The 22,421-nt window shown below is 40.4% G+C and overlaps 1 protein-coding gene, 1 long non-coding RNA gene and 4 other non-coding genes across 8 annotated transcripts; 5 read left to right on the plus strand and 1 right to left on the minus strand.

Moving 5' to 3' along the window:
- Positions 1–3,092: 3,092 nt before the first annotated feature.
- Positions 3,093–10,791, plus strand: LOC129096200 (mitochondrial glycine transporter B-like). Of its 3 annotated transcripts, XM_054604905.1 has the most exons (8): positions 3,093–3,268; positions 3,412–3,501; positions 6,987–7,111; positions 7,606–7,690; positions 8,022–8,201; positions 9,179–9,347; positions 10,121–10,284; positions 10,442–10,791. In XM_054604905.1, exons 2-8 carry the CDS (start codon positions 3,487–3,489, stop codon positions 10,562–10,564), a joined length of 861 nt encoding a protein of 286 aa, XP_054460880.1. In that variant the 5' UTR covers positions 3,093–3,268; positions 3,412–3,486; the 3' UTR covers positions 10,565–10,791. The 3 variants fall into 3 exon arrangements, with proteins under 3 accessions (XP_054460880.1, XP_054460879.1, XP_054460881.1); XM_054604904.1 differs by lacking the exons at positions 3,093–3,268; positions 3,412–3,501 and adding an exon at positions 5,770–6,067; XM_054604906.1 differs by lacking the exons at positions 3,093–3,268; positions 3,412–3,501 and adding an exon at positions 6,727–6,920 and having other exon boundaries at positions 6,965–7,111.
- A 5,634-nt stretch (positions 10,792–16,425) lies between these two features.
- LOC129096222 (uncharacterized) lies at positions 16,426–21,170 on the plus strand. The gene is made up of 6 exons (XR_008531416.1): positions 16,426–16,464; positions 17,006–17,136; positions 17,556–17,641; positions 18,789–18,922; positions 20,438–20,571; positions 21,054–21,170. It is a non-coding gene; the product is annotated as an uncharacterized LOC129096222 (long non-coding RNA).
- LOC129096536 (small nucleolar RNA SNORA62/SNORA6 family) lies at positions 17,872–18,014 on the plus strand. The gene has a single exon (XR_008531434.1). It is a non-coding gene; the product is annotated as a small nucleolar RNA SNORA62/SNORA6 family (small nucleolar RNA).
- LOC129096537 (small nucleolar RNA SNORA62/SNORA6 family) lies at positions 19,504–19,646 on the plus strand. Its single transcript, XR_008531435.1, has one exon. It is a non-coding gene; the product is annotated as a small nucleolar RNA SNORA62/SNORA6 family (small nucleolar RNA).
- LOC129096538 (small nucleolar RNA SNORA62/SNORA6 family) lies at positions 20,736–20,878 on the plus strand. Its single transcript, XR_008531436.1, has one exon. It is a non-coding gene; the product is annotated as a small nucleolar RNA SNORA62/SNORA6 family (small nucleolar RNA).
- A 1,132-nt stretch (positions 21,171–22,302) lies between the features above and the next one.
- trnar-ccu (transfer RNA arginine (anticodon CCU)) lies at positions 22,303–22,375 on the minus strand. The gene has a single exon. It is a non-coding gene; the product is annotated as a tRNA-Arg (tRNA).
- Between the last annotated feature and the right edge of the window lie 46 nt (positions 22,376–22,421).

Consider the following 22,421-nt stretch of genomic DNA (forward strand, 5'->3'; position numbering starts at 1 on the left):
TTTAACTGCAGTCAGTCATCTCCAAATGCATTTATTTGTGAATGAAACCAACAAACCTATACTCAGAGGATCAGAGAGCGATATACTCAGAAATATTTGTCAGCTGTGTGAAGGAGTTATGAAGGAATTCTGCAGGTATTGCATTTTGTTGTTGTAGTATGAAGGGATGGTATGCTGGTTAGATGGTAAGAGGAGAATATGTCTCAGGTTTGTACAGCATTGGGCCTCAAAAGAATGACGCAAAGTAGTCAGACATAATCTGAGAGTTGATTTATGTTCTTACATAACTCATTTACAAAAGGTCTGCAGGATTTCTTTCTTTCTTTTCTTAATTAACAATATATAACTGAAACATGGGTGAATACTAAGCCACACTGCGACATGATTCACGTACATTTTTATATTAATCCCTTTTGTGAGTCTGCATTCAGAATAGTTTAGACTTTCATCTTAATAACCACGAAGTGTTTAAATAGGACATTACATGAATGCATTCATTACATTTAATGTTATTTATTTCTTAATGCCGTATTTATGTAATACTGAACAAGTTGGAAATGGGTAATAGTCAGGCATATATTTTTTATTTTGTTTTTTGGGAGGATAAATTGTTGGATTATATTTGTAATCATTAAATTTACACTTGATCATTAAGTTTTGCTGACGGAATTAGACTTTCAGTAGTTTAAAAAGTCGACTGCCGTTTAGAAGTCTAAATAAATAAAGGTTTTACAAATTGTGGCACAAATGTTGTCAAATAATGTACGATACATACACTGTGTAACTGGTTGAAAAACACATTTTATACCTTTAACTACTTTTCATATGAGGACTGACACACGGTCAACAGCAGCACCCGGAGGCCACTATTAGAAATGCAATTAATTACATTGTCCACATAACGGCTTGTTTTTAAAATAAATTATAACTAATACAGCAAGATGTGAACTCCTCTCTTTACTTACATTTGCTTGTACCTTATGATGCCGATTTTGCACACAAACAGAATTTACCTCACTGACCAAACCAACCAATGCACCCTGTGATGTGTGTGTCGGTAGTCTAATGAGTGTGTGTCGGTAGTCTAATGAGTGTGTGTCGGTAGTCTAATGAGTGTGTGTCACAATGAGATGATGTGTGTGTCGGTAGTCTAATGAGTGTGCGTCACAATGAGATGATGTGTGTGTCGGTAGTCTAATGAGTGTGTGTCACAATGAGATGTGTGTCAGTAGTCTGAGTGTGTGTGTCACAATGAGATGTGTGTCAGTAGTCTGAGTGTGTGTTGGTAGTCTAATGAGTGTGTGTGTGTGTGTGTGTGTGTGTGTGTGTGTGTAGTCTAATGAGTGTGTGTGTCACAATGAGATGATGTGTGTCAGTAGTCTAATGAGTGTGTGTCGGTAGTCTAATGAGTGTGTGTCGGTAGTCTAATGAGTGTGTGTGTGTGTGTGTGTGTGTGTGTGTGTGTAGTCTAATCAGTGTGTGTGTGGTAGTCTAATCAGTGTGTCGGTAGTCTAATCGGTAGTCTAATGTGTGTGTCGGTAGTCTAATCAGTGTGTGTCTAATGTGTGTGTGTGGTAGTCTAATGAGTGTGTGTGTGTCAGTAGTCTAATGAGTGTGTGTGTGTGTGTGTAATGTGTGTGTGTGTGTAGTGTAATGTGTGTGTGTGTGTAATGTGTGTGTGTGTGTAGTCTAATGTGTGTGTGTCGGTAGTCTAATCAGTGTGTGTCAGTAGTCTAATGTGTGTGTGTGTGTGTAGTCTAATGTGTGTGTGTCGGTAGTCTAATGAGTGTGTGTGAGTGTGTGTGTGTGTGTCGGTAGTCTAATGAGTGTGTGTGTGTGTGTGTCGGTAGTCTAATGAGTGTGTGTCGGTAGTCTAATGAGTGTGTGTGTGTGTAGTCTAATGAGTGTGTGTGTAGTCTAATGTGTGTGTGTGTGTGTGTGTAGTAAGTGTGTGTGTGTGTGTGTGTGTGTGTCGGTAGTGTGTGTGTGTGTGTAGTCTAATGTGTGTGTGTGTGTGTAGTCTAATGTGTGTGTGTGTGTGTGTGTGTGTCAGTAGTCTAATGTGTGTGTGTGTGTGTCGGTAGTCTAATGAGTGTGTGTGTGTAGTGTGTGTGTGTGTGTGTGTAGTGTGTGTGTGTGTCGGTAGTCTAATGAGTGTGTGTGTGTCGGTAGTCTAATGAGTGTGTGTGTAGTAGTCTAATGAGTGTGTGTGTCAGTAGTCTAATGTGTGTGTGTCAGTAGTCTAATGAGTGTGTGTGTGTAGTGTGTGTGTGTGTGTGTGTGTAGTCTAATGAGTGTGTCAGTAGTCTAATGAGTGTGTGTGTGTGTGTGAGTGTGTGTGTGTGTGTGTGTGTGTGTGTGTGTGTGTGTGTGTGTAGTGTGTGTGTGTCGGTAGTCTAATGAGTGTGTGTCGGTAGTGTAATGAGTGTGTGTCAGTAGTCTAATGAGTGTGTGTGTGTAATGAGTGTGTGTCAGTAGTCTAATGAGTGTGTGTCAGTAGTCTAATGAGTGTGTGTCAGTAGTCTAATGTCAGTAGTGTGTCGGTAGTGAGTGTGTCACAGTGGGATGTGTGTAGTCTAATTTCAATTCAATTGTGTGTGTCAGTTTATTTTGTCGGTAGTCAGAATCACAAATTACAAATTTGTCTCAGAGGGCTTTACAATCTGTGTCACATGTGACATGTCTGTCCTTCCCTCACATCGGCACAGGTGTCCCCTAAAAAGTCTAAAACCCTTTAACAGGGAGAAAAAAGGAAGAAACCTCTGGGAGTGTGTGACAGAGGAGGGATCCTTCTCCCAGGATGGACAGAATGCAATAGATGTCATGTGTACAGAATGAGCAGCATAACAGTTCTTAGATACAACACATTCAATGTATATGACATAAATTATTCATATAATAAGTACTTATAATAACAGCAGCAATTATTACAGTAGAATTATAGCCATGAAAATAGGGATAGTAATGTGACTAATAATATATATATAATGAGTGTGTGTGTCACAGTGGGATGTGTGTAGTCTAATGAGTGTGTGTGTGTATGTTACATCAGAGAGCCAGGCTAGAGTTCAACATCGTGACGTCATCACGTCGACGTAAGCGCTGCCAGAAAGTTCCTCGTTCAGCTCCTCCGCAGTGTCAGCAGCCGTCAGACCCTCTCATCTCTCTCATCTCTCTCAGATCACCACAGTACACCTGAACATGGCGCTCCTGAGGCTGTCACACGTGAGCTTCACCTGCATCAACCCTTAGCACACGTCACAGTCCGGTAAGACGAGCTAGCACGCCTGTTAGCATGCTACCGTAGCTAGCTCAGACTAGCTCCACCAGCTCCACCAGCTCCAGGCAGCATGGAGGCTCTGCGGCTGTGAAACGTGACTGCTGTCGGCTGACTTCCCTCCTTTTCTTTAGTGACGTCGGCTGAGACTGTCCAGCTTCAACACGGCGGCTCCAGGGGAGAAACTGGACTCAGCATCCAGGTCCAAGATGGAGCTATCAGCGGTGAGTCTGCAGGTCACCAGTCAGTCAGTGTCACCAGTCAGTGTCACCAGTCAGTCAGTGTCACCAGTCAGTGTCACCAGGCTGTCAGTGTCATCAGTCAGTCAGTGTCATCAGGCAGTCAGTGTCATCAGGCTGTCAGTGTCATCAGGCTGTCAGTGTCATCAGGCAGTCAGTGTCATCAGGCTGTCAGTGTCATCAGGCAGTCAGTGTCACCAGGCAGTCAGTGTCATCAGGCTGCCAGTGTCAGTCAGTGTCATCAGGCTGTCAGTGTCACCAGGCTGTCAGTGTCATCAGTCAGTGTCATCAGGCAGTCAGTGTCATCAGGCTGTCAGTGTCATCAGGCAGTCAGTGTCATCAGGCTGCAGGTCATCAGGCAGTCAGTGTCATCAGGCAGTCAGTGTCATCAGGCAGTCAGTGTCATCAGGCAGTCAGTGTCATCAGGCTGCAGGTCATCAGTCAGTGTCATCAGGCAGTCAGTGTCACCAGGCAGTCAGTGTCACCAGGCTCAGGCAGTCAGTGTCCTCAGGCTGTCAGTGTCATCAGGCTGCAGGTCATCAGTCAGTGTCATCAGGCTGTCAGTGTCCTCCAGCTGTCACTCAAAAGGCTGAATTGACAAATATGTTAACGTGCAAATTAAGCAGATGTCATTTAACCAAATTCTCTTCATGAGTGTGGGAGACCACGTGATGTTATTTTGCAGATACACATTGTCACCTTCAACATTGTAGAAAAACATTTTATATCTTTAACCCTTTCATGCATAGAGGTCACTACAGTGGACGGTTGTTCAAATGTTGTGTTCTTGTATATGCATGGGTTTTGATGGCATAGTTGCACATCAGCCACTACAGTGAGCGCTGTTGTAGTGGCTGATGTGCAACTATGCCATCAAAACCCATGCATATACAAGAACACAACATTTGAACAGCCGTCCACTGTAGTGACCTCTATGCATGAAAGGGTTAAGAGTATTAACTGTATTATTTTACATTGCCTTTGTATTCCTGCCCGTTCTGTCTCAGTAACCGTAACCTCTGTCCAGACAGAAACTATTTTAAATTATTTAACAAACCTCTGTTAGTAAAACCTTTTGGTGTAATGTGAAGATTGCTCAGGCCAGCCCTGTAGGAGGTCATTAATAATGTATTAATCACTTTTTCTTCCTGTAGAACAGACGTGTATTGAGCCTATGTTAGTCCACTACTACAGACTTGTCAGTTTGCTTCTCAGACTCAACTCACTCTCTGAACTGACAATGAATACATATCTTGGGTGCTGATTGATCAAAGGTCCTTCCTTCTTGAGAAGCTTAGCCCAACCCACACCATCTGTTTAACTGTTGTTTCCTGTAACACTGTATATAATCTTGACCAGGACCTACTGTAGTCAGAGAGAATTATACAAGCATACTGTGCAGTTCTGTCTCCACTGCACAGTGAATAAAGCTCATCTGAACCAGCCACTGAATTGGACCTTAAAGAAACTTTTCTTCCACACTATAAACTGTCCAACCAGCTACCAGGGGTCAGTTAATGATAAAAAAGAAACACCCAGTCCAACTTGATGGCACAGCAATTGAAAGTACATATGGGCAGTACTGATCAAACTCCTTTATTACAGTGTGTGTGTGTATAATGGCATTGGAGACTTGCCTATCACATTGGACGTCCTAAATTTAGAGTTCTTGATCATTAAATAATTATTTGCTGCCCATGGTTATGACAAAGCCATGACCGTTATTTTGAAATTCAAAATATGGCTGCTGTTAATTAAAAAATATTTTCTGAAATAGGCCTGTAACAAATGTTGCCATTGTCACAGACTAAGCCTACACGGGGCGCACGCTCTATCACCTGTATGACATGTGAAAATAATACAATAGCATGATAATGCAAGAATACCCTTTTTAAAATAGCAATTAACTTGTATTTCTTAAAAATGTTCAGACATTGGAATTGGAATACATTTATAAAGATACATAAAATAAGACAACAAACAATAATTCAAATTGACTCTCGGGTTCTGTTATCAAAAATATGCGATATCTTATAATGGCAGAGAACATGGGGGGGTTTTCTCTTTCTCTTAAATCACACACACACACACACACACACACACACACACACACACACACACACACACACACACACACACACACACACACACACACACACACACACACACACACACAGCCACTTCATGACTCATGCCGTTTGACAAAGATGCAATTTAGCAGTGAGCTTTGCAGAGGGGGGCAATGCAGATGTGTCGGTGTGTCCCTGAAAGATAAAGATAGAAGCCCATAGAAAAACCCAGGCTGGATTAAGCGTCTGCTTGGCTGTGACACAGGGTGGGGGTTTGGAAGAGAAGCAGGAGAAAAGCCATTGTGGGTCGGCACTGGAGCAAGAGAGATAGTGTGAGAGAGGGGGAAGGAGGGTTTGTGAGAGAGATGGACGTGTATTTTATAGTATGCTATGTTTAATAGCAGCATCACAGAGAGAGGGAGGTGAAAGAGGGCAAAATGCAGGAAAAAGAGGATTCTCAGAGCAGAGCCCCTGGCAGGAAGGTAGGAGTGTGTATTTGTCAGAATGCGTGCATTAAAGTGGCACATGTGTGTAAACGCTACATATAGTATGTTGTGTATATTGCAGACAGCTAATGTATGGTGCTGACATTTTATTTTGTGTGTAATTATGGTTATTGTTTTGCCTTTATAAGAAACATTTTCTTTTATCCGTTTACGTATTTTTTATTTTTATTTCTGGAGCTGTTAACCTTAAAATGCAGCTAAATATAGTGATTATCTGTCTTTCTGTCAATCCATTTTTGTGTGTCATGTTTGTCCGTGAGGCATGTAACCACCGATAATGTCGAGTCTCAGTTTAATTCTACCCAACAGCCGTGTGTGCGTGTGTGCGTGTGTGTGCGCGTGCGCGTGTGTGCGTGTGTGTGTGGGCGGTGGGCTGTCTCTGCACATCTCCATCATCTCCACTGTGTGGGAACCTGACCTCTGCTCTTTGCTTCCAGCTTTTTTTTTTTTGTAAACAAAATGTCATACACGCATATTTGTATTCAAATTAAAGTCTATTTTTTGTTTATGAGATAATGTTTATGATTTTAGGGCACATTTTTGTTGCGTCGGGATTTTGTGATGCAGATATTTGTCTGGATAATATTTCCATGCCCTTTTATAGAGAGTCTGTGGCATTCAAGGAGAGATGACACATGACGGGAAAGCTGTTGAATGTCACATTTTCACATTATGCTTTTTTCTCTGTGACTAATCCTTTATGTTTCTCTTTGCCTCGTCCCCTCTCTCTCTCCGTCTGTCATCCTCCAACACCACCCTGCCTGTCCATAACTCTGATTTCTCTTTCCTCCTCTCTTTACCATTCCTCCATCCCCCTTTCGTTCCGTCCCTCTGTCTCTCTCCTCTATTGTGCCTCTCTCTGTCTGTCTCTATCTCTGTCTGTCATCTTCCTCAGGCTCACCCAGCTCTCAAAGCCTTTATGTGTGGCTCTCTCAGCGGCACCTGCTCTACGCTGCTCTTCCAGCCTTTGGATCTGATCAAGACACGCCTGCAGACCCTGCAGAACAATTCCAAGCCGGGGTGTGTGTGTATGCGCGCATGTAACACATAGAAACACTTCATGTGTATGAACTTGCAAACACCAACACCACACATTTTGCCTGCATGCCATGAGAAATATGGACTTCAGCATGTCCCCGGTGTTATCTTTCTCTTACTCTCCCTTTTTTCAAAACACGCTCTCCAGATGCAAAATGACACATACACAGCATTGCAGGGCACGATTTGCAAGCAGTGCTGGCCCTGAATCTGCTGTTATGACCGATATAGGGCAATTAGTCACACCAGCACTGTAATCATACTGTCAGTCCGCTAGATTGCAATAAGCCCCACTGGAAACAGGAACAGGAAATGTTAACAGCTAAAAGAGGATTTAGGCTTTGGTTAATTATTGTTCAACATTCAAAACAATTGTTTTTGGTCTGTCTTTGAGTGCTGCTATTGTTTTTTTGTTTTTTTTAACATGTTTGCACATTTGAATGTGTCTGTAACCATTCCTAAATGTCCTCCTGCAGTGCACCAAAGGTGGGGATGTTCACCGTTTTAATCAACGTTATCAGGAACGAGAATTTCTTCAGCCTGTGGAAGGGAGTTTCACCAGTGAGTAACTGACCTTACTTATTACCATCAACACATTGCAATTCAAAAATCCCTGCATTTATACATCCTGTAGCTGCATGTATGTATGTAGTCAGTGAGGGGTTTGTTCTCCAGCATCTCACTGTCTTTCAGATCACAATAACATCATCTCTCTGTCTTGCTCTAAGAACCAGACAAACACTCAGCCAAATTCTGCTTGCCCCTAAAAAACAAATAAATAGTTTTCAGAATATCACTGTTTTTTTTTTTTTTTTTAGCTAAAGCCAACTTTAGCATCGTCAGATTCATCAATTCTAAAAAAATATTTAATACTGCTATCTCTCTCTTGCAGTCTTTCGTGCGCTGCATCCCCGGCGTGGGCATCTACTTCAGCACCTTCTACTCCCTGAAGCAGCACTTCTTCCTGGAGCGGGCACCCAACGCTGGCGAGGCTGTCCTGCTCGGAGCGGGCGCCAGAGCCGTGGCTGGTGTCTCTATGCTGCCATTCACAGTCATCAAGACACGCTTTGAGGTGAGCGGCAGTTTCTTCACACACTGAGAGACCTCTGAGCAGAGATGTGCTGCATGATTTATGGACTTTAATACTTCTCTGATCATCTCCTCACAGACAAGTTTCAGTTGATGTTGTTGAATTAACTAGGCAGTTTACAAAGCAAGACAGTAGTTGATGTATGAAAGGCTTAAGGCAATGATTTGTCTTTGTCATCTGTTTTTTAACCTGTTTTTACTATCTTGTTATAAACCACTTTTTTTCTGGTGACATTACATCCCAGAATAAAAGGCCTTTAGCAGACACATGTTTGAAATACATAGGTGACAATAAATCTAAAAATATTGATCCAACAAAAATATTTTATGAACACTCATGCTCCAAGAAAGGAAGCTACTTTGTTTGGGGCTATTGGGTCACCAAATGAGGAGTCTTATTTATAAATAATACTTATGACTCCTGTGTATGGGGTCGTCTTTTCTTACACAGGAATATGCCTCTCCCATTCTTGATCTTGCCTACAAAGCTCTGATTGGTCGGTTGTTTTTAACACTAGCACAATTAACCTAACCAAAAAATACACACACGACTCTACTTGTTGCTGCAGTAGAAAACAGAAGAGGATTTTGAGAGTGATAATGTCCTTTCATGAAACGTCTACCTCCATCTTATTCATTAATCAGTTCTCCTTGGTTATAGCACTTATTGGCTGACATGAGACTGCACAGTTGAGCATAACAATTACTGTATGGTCTCCAGTGACTATCTGTATCTCTGAGAAAGAGACTTCGTACCCCAATAAATTATCATTACACCTAGCATGCATAAATGAATGACCATAATATTCACCTGGTAGTCCTCTGCAGCTGCCTGTAACACTGTATTAAAAAAGAAACTGTAACCAGCTGAGTGTATCGAGGCGATAATACAATTAGTGTTGGCAAAAGTGTAAATAAATGTGTTCCATATTCATTGTCCATGTTTGTATGTTGTTTCAGAGTGGCTGTTACAACTATGTGAGTGTGGCAGGAGCTCTGAAGAGTGTGTATGAGACGGAGGGACTCAGGGCTCTGTTCTCAGGGCTGACTGCCACGCTGCTCCGAGACGCTCCGTTCTCCGGCATCTACGTCATGTTCTACAGCCAGGCCAAGAAGGCGCTGCCTCAAGGTGAGAGCCACACCGCATCAGCTCACCAAAATGCAGGTCTTTAAAATGTGAAGCGCTGTTTTTATATATCTAGATCTGATGAGCAGGGAGTCGGCTAAGTGTTGTCCTTGTTCTACAAAAAAATCAGTCAAGGGTATAAAGAGGTTAAGTGCTTTTTAGTATATGTCTTAAAACGTTTTTTTCATACAGCAACACAAGGTGTGTTTTTATACACCTATTTTAACGCATTTTCAATTGATAAATACAAAATGAGTGGAAAAAAACTGAATAAAAAAAAAGTAAAGTCTTGAATGAGGTTACAAACATTGGTGTACCGATTATTATTTTTTTTACTCCAAGTGTAATGGAAACAGGCTAATAAATCATGATGTACATGAACTTAAATGTCACTCGCCACTAAAGACGGAAGATTGCTATAGATAAACACATCTTTTCTCAAATACAAGACAAAGACATAATACAATATTTCCATCATGTTTTTTCGTTGCTTGAGGTTTGGGTGCCATCATTTTATAATTGGCACCCAGCTAGACCAACAATGTCACCATCTGTGTATCTCAATGAGCCCAATTGTTCACGGATAGAAACGTGCGTTAATACATATTTTTCTTTTGCCACTTTTTGGGGACGTTCTGTAAATATTTGCGTTTAGTTTTAATAGAAACTTAACCGCCGTTTGTTTCATTTTAGTACAACAAAACGTCCAGCCCTCTGCTCTTTCTTGAAACATGCTCTCCTACTTTTCTCCTGACGCCTGGTCTCTCTTCTCTCAGAGGTGACGTCGTCGCCCTACGCCCCGCTGGTGAACTTCAGCTGTGGGATGGTGGCAGGCGTCATGGCGTCGCTGGCCACGCAGCCAGCAGACGTGGTGAAGACCCACATTCAAATCAGCCCATCCCACTGGGGGACGACAGATGCTATCCGCTACATCTACACGGTGTGTGCTCGTTTGATCACAGCTGTCAGTTTTTGTCTTGCCTCATGTGCACTTTATTTCAGTGAGAGGCATCCCTCATTCTTGTTGGCAATAAGGGTGTAGCTTGGCGACTCTAGCGGTATCATACTGATCTTTCCTGGTCTGTCCTCTCCCTCAGGAGCACGGCATGGGCGGGTTTTTTCGCGGGGCTGTCCCCAGGTCTCTGCGACGCACCCTGATGGCGGCCATGGCCTGGACCGTCTACGAACAGCTGATGGCTCGAATGGGCCTCAAATCCTGAGGAGCATCATTTACAAGACGCAACAGAACAGGATGAAATATGAGGGATAATGTCGTACATTATTTTCTCACTAAAAGCCCTGCGAAAGAAGAAAAGGGATCCGAGGAGCTCGTAGAGACCGGGAACCAGCACAACCAAGTTTTTGAGAAGAATAACCAGGTGGATGAATGTGAGAGAGTAAGACCGCTGTGTGTGTGTGTGTGTGTGTGTGTGTGTGTGTGTGTGTGTGTGTGTGTGTGTGTGTGTGTGTGTGTGTGTGTGTGTGTGTGTGTGTGTGTGTGTGTGTGTGTGTGTGTGTGTGTGTGTGTGTGTGTGTGTGTGTGTTTGTTTGTTTGTGCGTTTTTGTTGTTATTTAGTTGTTTGTGAAAAATGTGCTTGTGTGTGTGTCTGTACGTTTTGAGATCGTGATGTTACACCTGACACACTCTTAATGTCAATCTTGGGCTGAAGTGACATTCCCTGCTGTGAAGTGAACTTATTCCTCATCTCACTATTTATGTTTGGACACCCTGAGGTCTGGCTGCCACTTAACAGAAAGAGGCTCTGTGACTGTGCTTAGGTGTCTTTGACAAGGTGTTTTGAAAATCTGTCAAGACAACGGGGACTCTCAGAAAGCTGGCTGGTACATCTGGTGAGGTAACCAAAAATCAAAGCACTGCAGAGAGAAGAGCTCTGGCTTCTGCCATATTTTCAAACGTTGCATAAGATTGAGCAATGTTTCTTACTTGCCAATTAACAAGAAGACTTTGATTTTTAATTTGATGCAGGCTCAGACAATCGCACATGCTCAAACAGCTGCATTATCGGAAGAAAATCACAATAAAGCCTTTTATTGCAATAGCGCTCAAAACTATGCCAATTAAATTCTTATAAAACTGTGATGCATTTTGTGGCTCAGCAAAGTGAACCCAGATGTGATTTTTTAAAGAAGTTATGATAGTCCGTCACATCTGGGCTTAACAAACGTAGCAGACAAATATTCAGACCTGTGATTTCAGTCAGAACAGGATTTTGTTGATTTGAATGAGTTTTTTTTAATTTAAATGCTTCTTTTAGGATAAAAACAGCAATGCAATTTGCACTTTTTAAATTTGATTTATTTTTCCCCATACGCATTAAGTTAATAGTTTAATGACAAACTTGCAAACTTTACTTCAGATTAAGTTTGGGAGTCAGTCACCTCCTGTGAGCATATTTCAAGAAAATGTAGCTTGCAAGTGAAGCATTGCTTGATCATTGTGCCACTGTGTTTATAAAAAGGATACAGAATCCTTACCAGTGCTGGAGAGATGTGGACGTTTTCCAGCGTCTTGTTTTTGTAAATGTTGGACTAGATACAGAATTATTTGTTGAACGGACGAAAGCCCTGTTTTTATGTACATTGTACAGACTCTCTTCGCTATAGATATTTATTATTGTTGATATAAAAAACAGGTGATATATTGAATTGATTATATTATATTTCCATAGTGTTTATAGAAATAATGCCAAATGTAAGATCTCAGTAGTGGAGGAGCTTGAAAGATAGAATGGATCATTACACAAACACATTTGAAGATTTTTTGGAAGTCTTGATAAGATGACAGAAGGTTCACTCTGAGAATTTTAATGACGAGTAGATTTCAGTGTTTGCTGTGTATCTACATGTGCCATTATTCCCATGTTGAAGTTTTACCTCTTTGATAATCTTCATCAAACTCCAACGAAGACTACTCCTGTAGTCTTCGTTGATCCTCTGTTGGGGATTATTTTGTTTATGGTAATTGTATATATTTGGTCTGTGCATGTGTTTGCTCAGACAGACGTTGTGCCTGGCTGGTTTTTATTGTCAATAAATTTCTCTTTTGAAAAAATATTTTTGACTTTTTTATTGTGGTTTTCCATTCCTTATAGCATTTGATATAAGAACCATACCAACTAAGGTTTAACAAACATTCTCACAATTGTTCAACATTTGACGAAATATTTAAATGCATAAAAAAAGGTTGTCATTGATAAGTTTGTGGCTCTTAACAAACCTGTGCCCTTTAGTTTCTAAACTGACTTGAAAGACAGAAGCATAAAATGTTTTGCTAAAATCAAACACTAACTTCACCATGTCATAATAGTACAAATGGCAATAATAGCAAGAAATAGTTGTACAAAGCAGAAAAACAAAGAAAATTAAAAGTATCCCGTAAAGATGTGAATCACATGTTACCTCCAGTGAGACGTTTAAAACGTATGTGACATGAATGACATTTAATAGCAGATGAAGTTCAGTTCTTCACTGCAGTCCCAGTTCTCCCACAGCCCCTCTTTGGTTAAAGCTCCACAGCGTTTCTGTATAGGACACTGGTGCTCCTGAACTCCTCTCTTGGGCCAGGCCTCATACTCCAGAGGGTCACCGTTCACCCACAGCCAGTGGTCCCCTAGGTAACGCAGGCCGATCCACACTTGCTCGGTGATGTGATAGTGCTTGATCTCCCTCAGGGCCAGAAGGTGCTCGGTCTCAGAGGCCAGACTTGTGAGTTCAGTGTGTTTCTTTCTGCAGTACAACATCGCCTGCTCCCAGGTCCTCTTGTACTCCACCACGATCAGGTTGAAGCATAAAAAGGGCAGTAGACGTGAAGATTGTAAATTGTGCCATCCGTTCCAATTACAGCTGTGCCAACAAACAGAACCATAATCTTGATTTTCGTCTGGTTCGTCCTTATCCCACGGTATGTTTGATGCATCTCCTCCTCCTGACCACTTCCACTGTTTTGCATCTCTGTAGAGACCGATCCAGAACAACGTTCTAATGTTCTCAGCTTTCAGTCTCTCTTCAACCCATGGTGTGGTGATGGGGGACAGATCAGTATAATTATCTCTGCAGTACTGTTGAGCAGTATGCCATTGGTGTAAATCTTCCACATATACATGCTTTCCGTACTGCCCAGACACACTCGCAATAAACAGCATTTTTAAAACCACGTTCTCCATGCTGGTGAAGTTAACAGGTAATTGTAGAGATGAGTATCAAGCGTGTTCTGTTCAAGGTGAAGGCTGTGTTTCAGGTTTCTGTTGCCTCTTCATATAAGTTGGTGAATTCCCCCTGTTGTGACTAAACGTCATTGTTTGCATACGTAAATTATGCAAAATTCTATCTCCTTATCCGGGTTGTCCTGTGTTTATACGGCCCTCTCACCCCATGTTTCCTGTCCAACTCAACTGTTCAATTATCAATAATGACCAAATGAAATACCCCCCCAAAGAAAGCCATTAAATAGTGGCACAATTGCCTAACTTGATATGTACGGGAAATGCAGTGTTCTTACTGAAGAGGGCCACGACATAGGATAATCATCAGAGGCCACGCAATGGCTTAGTTTAGCCATGCTTGACTGCCAGAAGTAAAATGAACAAGGAAACTGCTTTGCAAGTCTGTGAAGCCTTCTCGCATTTTACTAAAAGTTTTGCTTAAGAATTGTACTTGAGAAACAAGTGGGGAGTTAAGTCCTGTTTGAAGTCACGATATCCAGCCTGCCATTTGACTTTGGACAACATCGCATTGCATCATAATCTGTGACCTATCAGATTCTGTGGGGTAACGATCAATTTTAGATAAAAAGCCTGATGTGTTGAAATAACATTGACAGGTGAGGTGTAAGGACCATGCAGACAGACCTACGACTGGCCACCAGTTTCTGCTATCACAGCCACATCATGTCACAGCTGGTAGTAACAACATTGTGATCTTTGTAAAAAAAAAAAGAAAAAATCTGGTCACAGATTCTGATGGGTCACATGTCGTAAAATCAGAAACAATAGATTTATAAATGAACAACACAAAGAGTCTACAGCAGCACTAGCAGATATGAAGGCTTTACTCATCAGTCCTTTTCAAACTGTGATTAACATATGTCTGAGTATAATTTATTACCCCTTACTCAGCTCCTTTTTATTACTATTATTTTCATTTGTATGATTTATTTTTATATTTAAATCCTGTTTATTTATTTTTCTATATGTTCAACAATAATGATAAAGATAACAATTTGTAGGTCAGAATGGCCAGAAAAGCATGCTTGTTTGCATGCTGCAAAAGGCAAACGGATGCAGTAGAACATCCAGGTATTTTTGGTATACGGCATTGACATAGTATGTGTTGGGACGTACTAAATAGTATGGTAGTAAGGGTAGTAGAACGCACACAGAAGTGATTGAGATATACGCACACAGAAGAGACAAGACGATAGACATGTCTGAGGAATAAGTGAGTGAGAGAAAAGACATTCAACATCTGTCCATAGATATATAAACACCTGGCAGAGTACTTAAGCACCCGTTTGTGGTAGTTCCTGCTACGGTAGGTGATGGTAGGTGTCTCCAGCACCACATTATGGTGTGATGACACACACACACACACACACACACACACACACACACACACACACACACACACACACACACACACACACACACACACACACACACACACACACACACACACACACAGACTCACAAGCTGAAAACAACATCACCAGAGTCGATGTTGCAGCTGGTAATAAGAATGGACAGACTCTTCCCACAGACAGTAAAAAACCTGTATGTCTCATATTAGTGCCTACAACGCACCAAGCGGCTGCTCTTTGAAACAGCAGAACATAAAAGAAAGGAAACAAATGTAAGTAACAATAAAAAAATTAAGAAAAGACTTTAAGAGAGAACACCACTAAATATATTTTAAACCTGTGTTAGATTTTTAAAGCGGAACTTGTGAAAGCTTGCATTGCCTATGGAGTTACCCTGCTGTTGTTATTCATGTGTAATGGTAAACAGCTACTGAGAACTGCAGAAAATATTATGTTATTGTGATAAATAACTGTGTGCCAATGAAAATCATGATTTGCACAACTTGTTTCGACTGGAAAATACATTTTCAGACAGAAGGCACTGACCCACTGTTATTGAATGAATCAAAAAAGCTCATAAGATACAAAAGATATCTCACAAACATTTGTAACTATTCAAATTCTGAATATAACTATACCAAATGTAGAGTGTCAATTAGAGTCATTATTAGAATAGCATGTTATGAGTGGAAGATAATCGTTAAAAATAGTTATTTTTTATATTGTAAGAGGTCTCCAAGACAACTATCTTTCTGCTGAAGAAGATCTTGAGATGCAGTTGAAAGCTCTAGAAAGGCTAGTTAGTTGACTTTGAAGCAGGAATACTCTTCGTCAAACTAGATGGTTACAGTTGTGTCAGGATTTAGGGTTAGTCTTATCAACAGGATGATACAATATTTTAATGAAACTTAAGTCAACTCACTTTTAATTTGAATGTACTTTTATTTTGACAGATACACACACACACACACACACACACACACACACAGACACACACACACACACAGACACAGTACACACACACCACACACAACACACAGACATAAAACATAGCAGTCAAAAGTTTGGACACACCTTCTCATTCAACTACTTTGAAGAATGTAAAATATAAAACATATTCTGGTTTGTTGAGCATTTGTTTGTTTACCACATAATTCCATATGTGTTCCTTCATAGTTTGGATGTCTTCAATATTAATCTACAATGTAGAAAAAAATTAAAAGAAAAATAAAGAAAAACCATTGAATGAGAAGGTGTGTCCAAACTTTTGACTGGTACTGTATCTATCTGCTGTATGTATTGTTCATGTGTGCTTTATTTGAGAGACCTCTGGTCTCTACTAGGCATGGCTCTATCACGTGGTCTCTCCTGCTCAGGCTTTCTGCTGTTCCATTAGTGCGCCTGGCAGGCATGACTCAGGGCATGAATGTCCCTCTCAATACGGAAGTAGATCCCACTATAAATTCAAAGGCACTTCCTGTTTCCTTCCCTCTTCACCACGACACCGTGCTCTCCATGCACGTGGTGAGTAACAAACCAACTCTGGTCTTGCTCATTGCCACAAGGCCTGTGCTCTCTAACACAGGAGTATGTGCTGTATTCAAATAACATAAAAAAAACAAAACTGTCTGCATGTCCAAATGTGTATTTCCATGAGTCTCTTTCGTTTTGCATGCGTTTGAATAAAAGAAAAGGCCTTAAGTCCTCGCTGAGTAAAAACCTCTGGACCTCTTTAAATAATGTCACTTAATATTCCATTAAAAGTAAATGATGTAATGATTTAGAATACACATTCATAAAATAATGGAAGATTTGCACACCACATATGGTTGATATCTGGCCTTTTTTTTATAAAAGCCTTGTGTCTTTAATAGATTGAGAAGGGACCCTGTTCACTATTCTGTGCTGCCATTTCTACCAGGTGTCTTTTTATAATAAGACTGACTGACATTTTTTTATTTAACCAAAGATGATCCCATAAGGAGGTTGCCATCAATGTTTGTACTCTTGTGGTCATTTTGTTGCAGAGTGTAAAATGTATTTCTGTTGTCCTCAACTCTTCCAGCTCTCCCACTAAACTCAGTGGAAACCATGTCTGTCTGGGCTGCAGATGGAGGAGGATGTGCTGAAGGGCCGTTCAGTAGGAACCAACATGCACTTGCAGATGGAGAAGTGTCCACAAGAGGAAGAATGACAGTGAGTCTTGTAATCGCTTATTCCTGCGAACATAAAAAAGCTAAATAGTTCTAGTTACAAAGTTCAATTTCTGTTGTAAGTACAGTTATAAGAATTATTACTGTTGTATTAATCACTAGTCACCGTTTGTCCTTTTCTGAGCTGCATTTGCTCAGTGTATGAACGTATGAATGTGGTGGTAATGTGTGAAAATTGCTGTGTCCCTACATAGGCTCGCTGTTGAAAGTTTTACTTAGGTTTGATAGTTTTTAAAATTATTTTTTAGTTGTCTTATGTCCTGCTGCGATTGGACACTGTTCAGTGTATCAGAACAGGCTTGACCTCAGGACAGTCAAATCACAGGACCTTTCTTTGAACTGGATTTATTCAGATGTTTGTGTGGCAAGTAATTTGCCTTCCTTTTGCCTTTCCCTCTCCAGGTGTGCACATTAACCTGAGGACGACCTGGTGGCCGCCAGAGCCATATTTGCAAGCGAGAATCCCGGTATCTCATCCAGGAATACAGGTCTGTTTATGGAAAAAGCTACATTAGTTTCATCTTTTTAAAGTAGGATTACTTAAAACCTCCAATTATTTTGGTCTTGAAGAGAGATTAAAGCAAGACCATGTCACTTTAAAATAAAAATGGATAACAAATTTGTCTCAAATAAAAAGTTTAGATCACAACGATTAAAGCGCAGAGTACAAAGCTTGACTTTTTTTTAGAAGTAAAGCGTATTCTATTGCACGAAACATGCAGCACACCATTAAAGCCTGGCACTGATCTCATCTGTGTTAAGGTGTCGGAAGTGTGCCAGAGTGATATGGCCGGGTTTTCGCTAACACCATTAGGACTGCTGTCCCATGACTGGAGTTTGATAGTGACCTGTGCCACATTTCAACATGAAATACTTAAGAGCTTTTTTTCTCTCATACTCTACTAACTCTGTACTTTCTGCAGACCCAATTGCCTTTAATGTTATAACCCTCGCAATATGTTTTTGTTGCTTCAAAGTGAATTGCAGCATGTTTCCAGTTGTGTTGTAGATGTTAGTGAAGTCGTCACTATGCTGCATTTACGGTGTGACGTTAACGGACACAATGTAAAAACAAACTGTCCTGTACTCCAACTTCGGTCTTGCTCATTGCCACAGGGCCTGTACACTCACTAACACAGGGCTATGTGCTGTATTCAAATAACATAAATAAATGTGTCCAAATGTGTATTTCCATAAGTCTTTCGTTTGGAATGCGTTTGAATAAAAGAAAAGGCTGTAAGTTGTTCTCGCTGAGTAAAAACCTCTGGACCTCTTTAAATAATGTCACTTAATATTCCATTAAAAGTAAATGATGCAATGAAAAGCTTGGCTTTCTATCCATCCATATCGAATACACATTCATAAAATAATGGAAGATTTGCACACCACATATGGTTGATATCTGGCCTTTTTTTTTTTTTTTTTTTTTAAGCCTTATGTCTTTAATAGATTGAGAAGGGACCCTGTTCACTATTCTGTGCTGCCATTTCTGCGAGGTGTCTTATTATAATAAGACTGACTGACATTTTTTTATTTAACCAAAGATGATCCCATAAGGAGGTTGCCATCAATGTTTGTACTCTTGTGGTCATTTTGTTGCAGAGTGTAAAATGTTTTTCTGTTGTCCTCTCCCAGCTCTCCCACTAAACTCAGTGGAAACCATGTCTGTCTGGGCTGCAGATGGAGGAGGAGGATGTGCTGAAGGTCCGTTCAGTAGGAACCAACATGCACTTGCAGATGGAGAAGTGTCCACAAGAGGAAGAATGACAGTGAGTCTTGTAATCGCTTATTCCTGCAAATGTAAAAAAGCTAAATATTTGTAGTTACAAGTCAATTTTTGTTGTAAGTACAGTTATAAGAATTATTACTGTTGTGGATTTGGGGGAAACACTAATCACTGTTTGTCCTTTTCTGAGCTGCATTTGCTCAGTGTATGAACGCGTCCTTTCTTTCTGTGGAGACAAATATCAATTTGTTGGCAGAAATAAATTGTTATACTAAAAGAAAATCTTAAAACACTGCAAGTTAATCAGAGTTAAGGTTCAATGTGAAAAGAGCAACGCAAAATCAGGTCTATGTTTGGAAATTACTGTTTATGAAGTCATTTACAGACTAATATGAGGCTCACTGTTAGTTACTTAGTTTTCAATATATTTTTCTGTCCTTTAGTTTTATGTTCATGTTTGTTTTGAAGATATATTCTGTTAAAGCTAGACCATGTCACTTTAAAATAAAGAGAAAACAAATTCTTTGTCTCACAAATAAAAAGTTTAGATCACAACGATTAAAGCGCAGAGTACAAAGCTTGACTTTTTTTTAGAAGTCAAGCTTATTCCATTGCACTAAACATGCAGCACACCATTAAAGCCTGGCACTGATCTCATCTGTGTTAAGGTGTCGGAAGTGTGCCAGAGTGATATGGCCGGGTTTTCGCTAACACCATTAGGACTGCTGTCCCATGACTGGAGTTTGATAGTGACCTGTGCCACATTTCAACATGAAATACTTAAGAGCTTTTTTTTCTCTCGTACTCTACTAACTCTGTACTTTCTGCAGACCCAATTGCCTTTAATGTTATAACCCTCGCAATATGTTTTTGTTGCTTCAAAGTGAATTGCAGCATGTTTCCAGTTGTGTTGTAGATGTTAGTGAAGTCGTCACTATGCTGCATTTACGGTGTGACGTTAACGGACACAATGTAAAAACAAACTGTCCTGTACTCCAACTTCGGTCTTGCTCATTGCCACAGGGCCTGTACACTCACTAACACAGGGCTATGTGCTGTATTCAAATAACATAAATAAACAAAACTGTCTGCATGTCCAAATGTGTATTTCCATAAGTCTTTCGTTTGGCATGCGTTTGAATAAAAGAAAAGGCTGTAAGTTGTTCTCGCTGAGTAAAAACCTCTGGACCTCTTTAAATAATGTCACTTAATATTCCATTAAAAGTAAATGATGTAATGAAAAGCTTGGCTTTCTATCCATCCATATAGAATACACATTCATAACGTAATGGAAGATTTGCGTTGATATCTGGCCTTTTTTTTCCTTTTTTTTTTCTTTTTTATAAAGCCTTGTATCTTCAATAGATTGAGAAGGGACCCTGTTCACTATTCTGTGCTGCCATTTCTGCGAGGTGTCTATTATAATATGACTGAGTGACATTTTTTTATTTAATCAAAGATGATCCCATAAGGAGGTTGCCATCAATGTTTGTACTCTTGTGGTCATTTTGTTGCAGAGTGTAAAATGTATTTCTGTTGTCCTCAACATCTCTTCCAGCTCTCCCACTAAACTCAGTGGAAACCATGTCTGTCTGGGCTGCAGATGAAGGAAGAGGATGTGCTGAAGGTCCGTTCAGTTGGAACCAACATGCACTTGCAGATGGAGAAGTGTCCACAAGAGGAAGAATGACAGTGAGTTTTGTAATCACTTAATACTGCAAATGTAAAAAAGCTAAATAGTTCAAAACAAATTCTTTGTCTCACAAATAAAAAGTTTAGATCACAACGATTAAAGCGCAGAGTACAAAGCTTGACTTTTATTTTAGAAGTCAAGCTTATTCCATTGCACTAAACATGCAGCACACCATTAAAGCCTGGCACTGATCTCATCTGTGTTAAGGTGTCGGAAGTGTGCCAGAGTGATATGGCCGGGTTTTCGCTAACACCATTAGGACTGCTGTCCCATGACTGGAGTTTGATAGTGACCTGTGCCACATTTGAACATTAAATACTAAAGTGCTTTTTTACCTCTCATACTCTACTAACTGTACTTTCCTGGTGTCTTTTGTTTATTTTTTACCGGGGGAGAAAAAATGAAGAATGCAGATAAATGTAAAAACATTCAACAAAAAGGATATAATGAAATTTCACACGTTTCCCTTTGTTCTCTACAGTGGACTGGAGTGGCAAAAATGAAGGCTGGTCTCCGGCTGCCTCTGCACAGAGCTCAGACTGTCCTATCAGAACACATGAGAAATGCAGAGCACTATGAGCAGAGAAATCAATAAAGTTGGCTGTTACTCATAATACTGTCTTGTATCATTCGTCTGCCTAAAGTATGCACATGCATCATGTTGAATATCAAATCTGTCAAATGTTTAATTCATGTTTATATTTATAAGTGCATAGCATTGTTCAATGCCACATACTATAGCAATAATGGCTGGCAAAAGTGTGCAATGCCTGTCTTCATCAAAGGGAAATTAATACAAGACTGCTACTGCAGACTCTGCCGACCAGGTTGATATCATTTTATGTTTGTGGTGTTTGAAATGTGACCAAAAGGGCACTCAAAATGAGCCATCACTCATCTCTGTATAAGAGATTCATAGGGACACATGCACTTGTGCTTCTGTGCGTGTGTCACTGGTTGCCATGATGATTGGAGCACCTGGGTGGAGAAGCAGACTAATTAAGAAAGGTTAGGGTAGACAGTGGTTTTGAACAACACTACTTCTCAAACTCCTGCCCCAAATTGTAAAGCCATGAGTCCAATGGACAACATATTGATATCATCAGAGAAGACTCTGAGGAATGCAGAGATGTACTTTGTATGTTTGTTTTAAAAAATGTGAGCTTCAGAGCAGATAATTGGTAACATCTGCTTTCTTTAAGACATTGTTGTCAGATTTAACATGGAGTCTAATGGAGCAGTTGGTTGGAGTTCATGTCAGTTTCAGGCTCATGGAGTCAAATGTGTAAGTCTGTTGGATGTCATAGACACATGTCTACGACCAGCGCATTATTTCCTACGTTTTTACCACAAAATGGTGTATGAAAAGTGAAAATTGTGGAAAAAAAGAGCAAAATTACAGAATATTTTCAAGCTGTAGGTCTTTACAGGCTTGTTGCCACACAGAATGAACTGATGCGGTAATGTAATAAAACCACTTAATGAAAAGCTATATAACACAACTATACCAGAATGTCTAATCCAATCATGATCCATGTTGGGTTTCTTTAGTACGGACTCTTTATTGCAATTGCTGATCAAAAATTGTATCGAAAATGTAGCGATCAGGAACGTAAACTTTTGTTGAATCGGTATTCATTAATACAGCTTATGGATGAATGATATGGTGTCACTTGATGGGGTATATGGTCTAATGCTCCACATAATGTACTGCTGAATTTAAAACATTCCACCCCAGATGGGACTCGAACCCACAATCCCTGGCTTAGGAGGCCAGTGCCTTATCCATTAGGCCACTGGGGCTTTTCTGCACTGGCGGTTATCGGGTTAATTCAAAAATGGAACCAGC

Source organism: Anoplopoma fimbria, chromosome 9 (assembly GCF_027596085.1).
Source record: "Anoplopoma fimbria isolate UVic2021 breed Golden Eagle Sablefish chromosome 9, Afim_UVic_2022, whole genome shotgun sequence".
Taxonomy (NCBI): Eukaryota; Metazoa; Chordata; class Actinopteri; order Perciformes; family Anoplopomatidae; genus Anoplopoma; species Anoplopoma fimbria.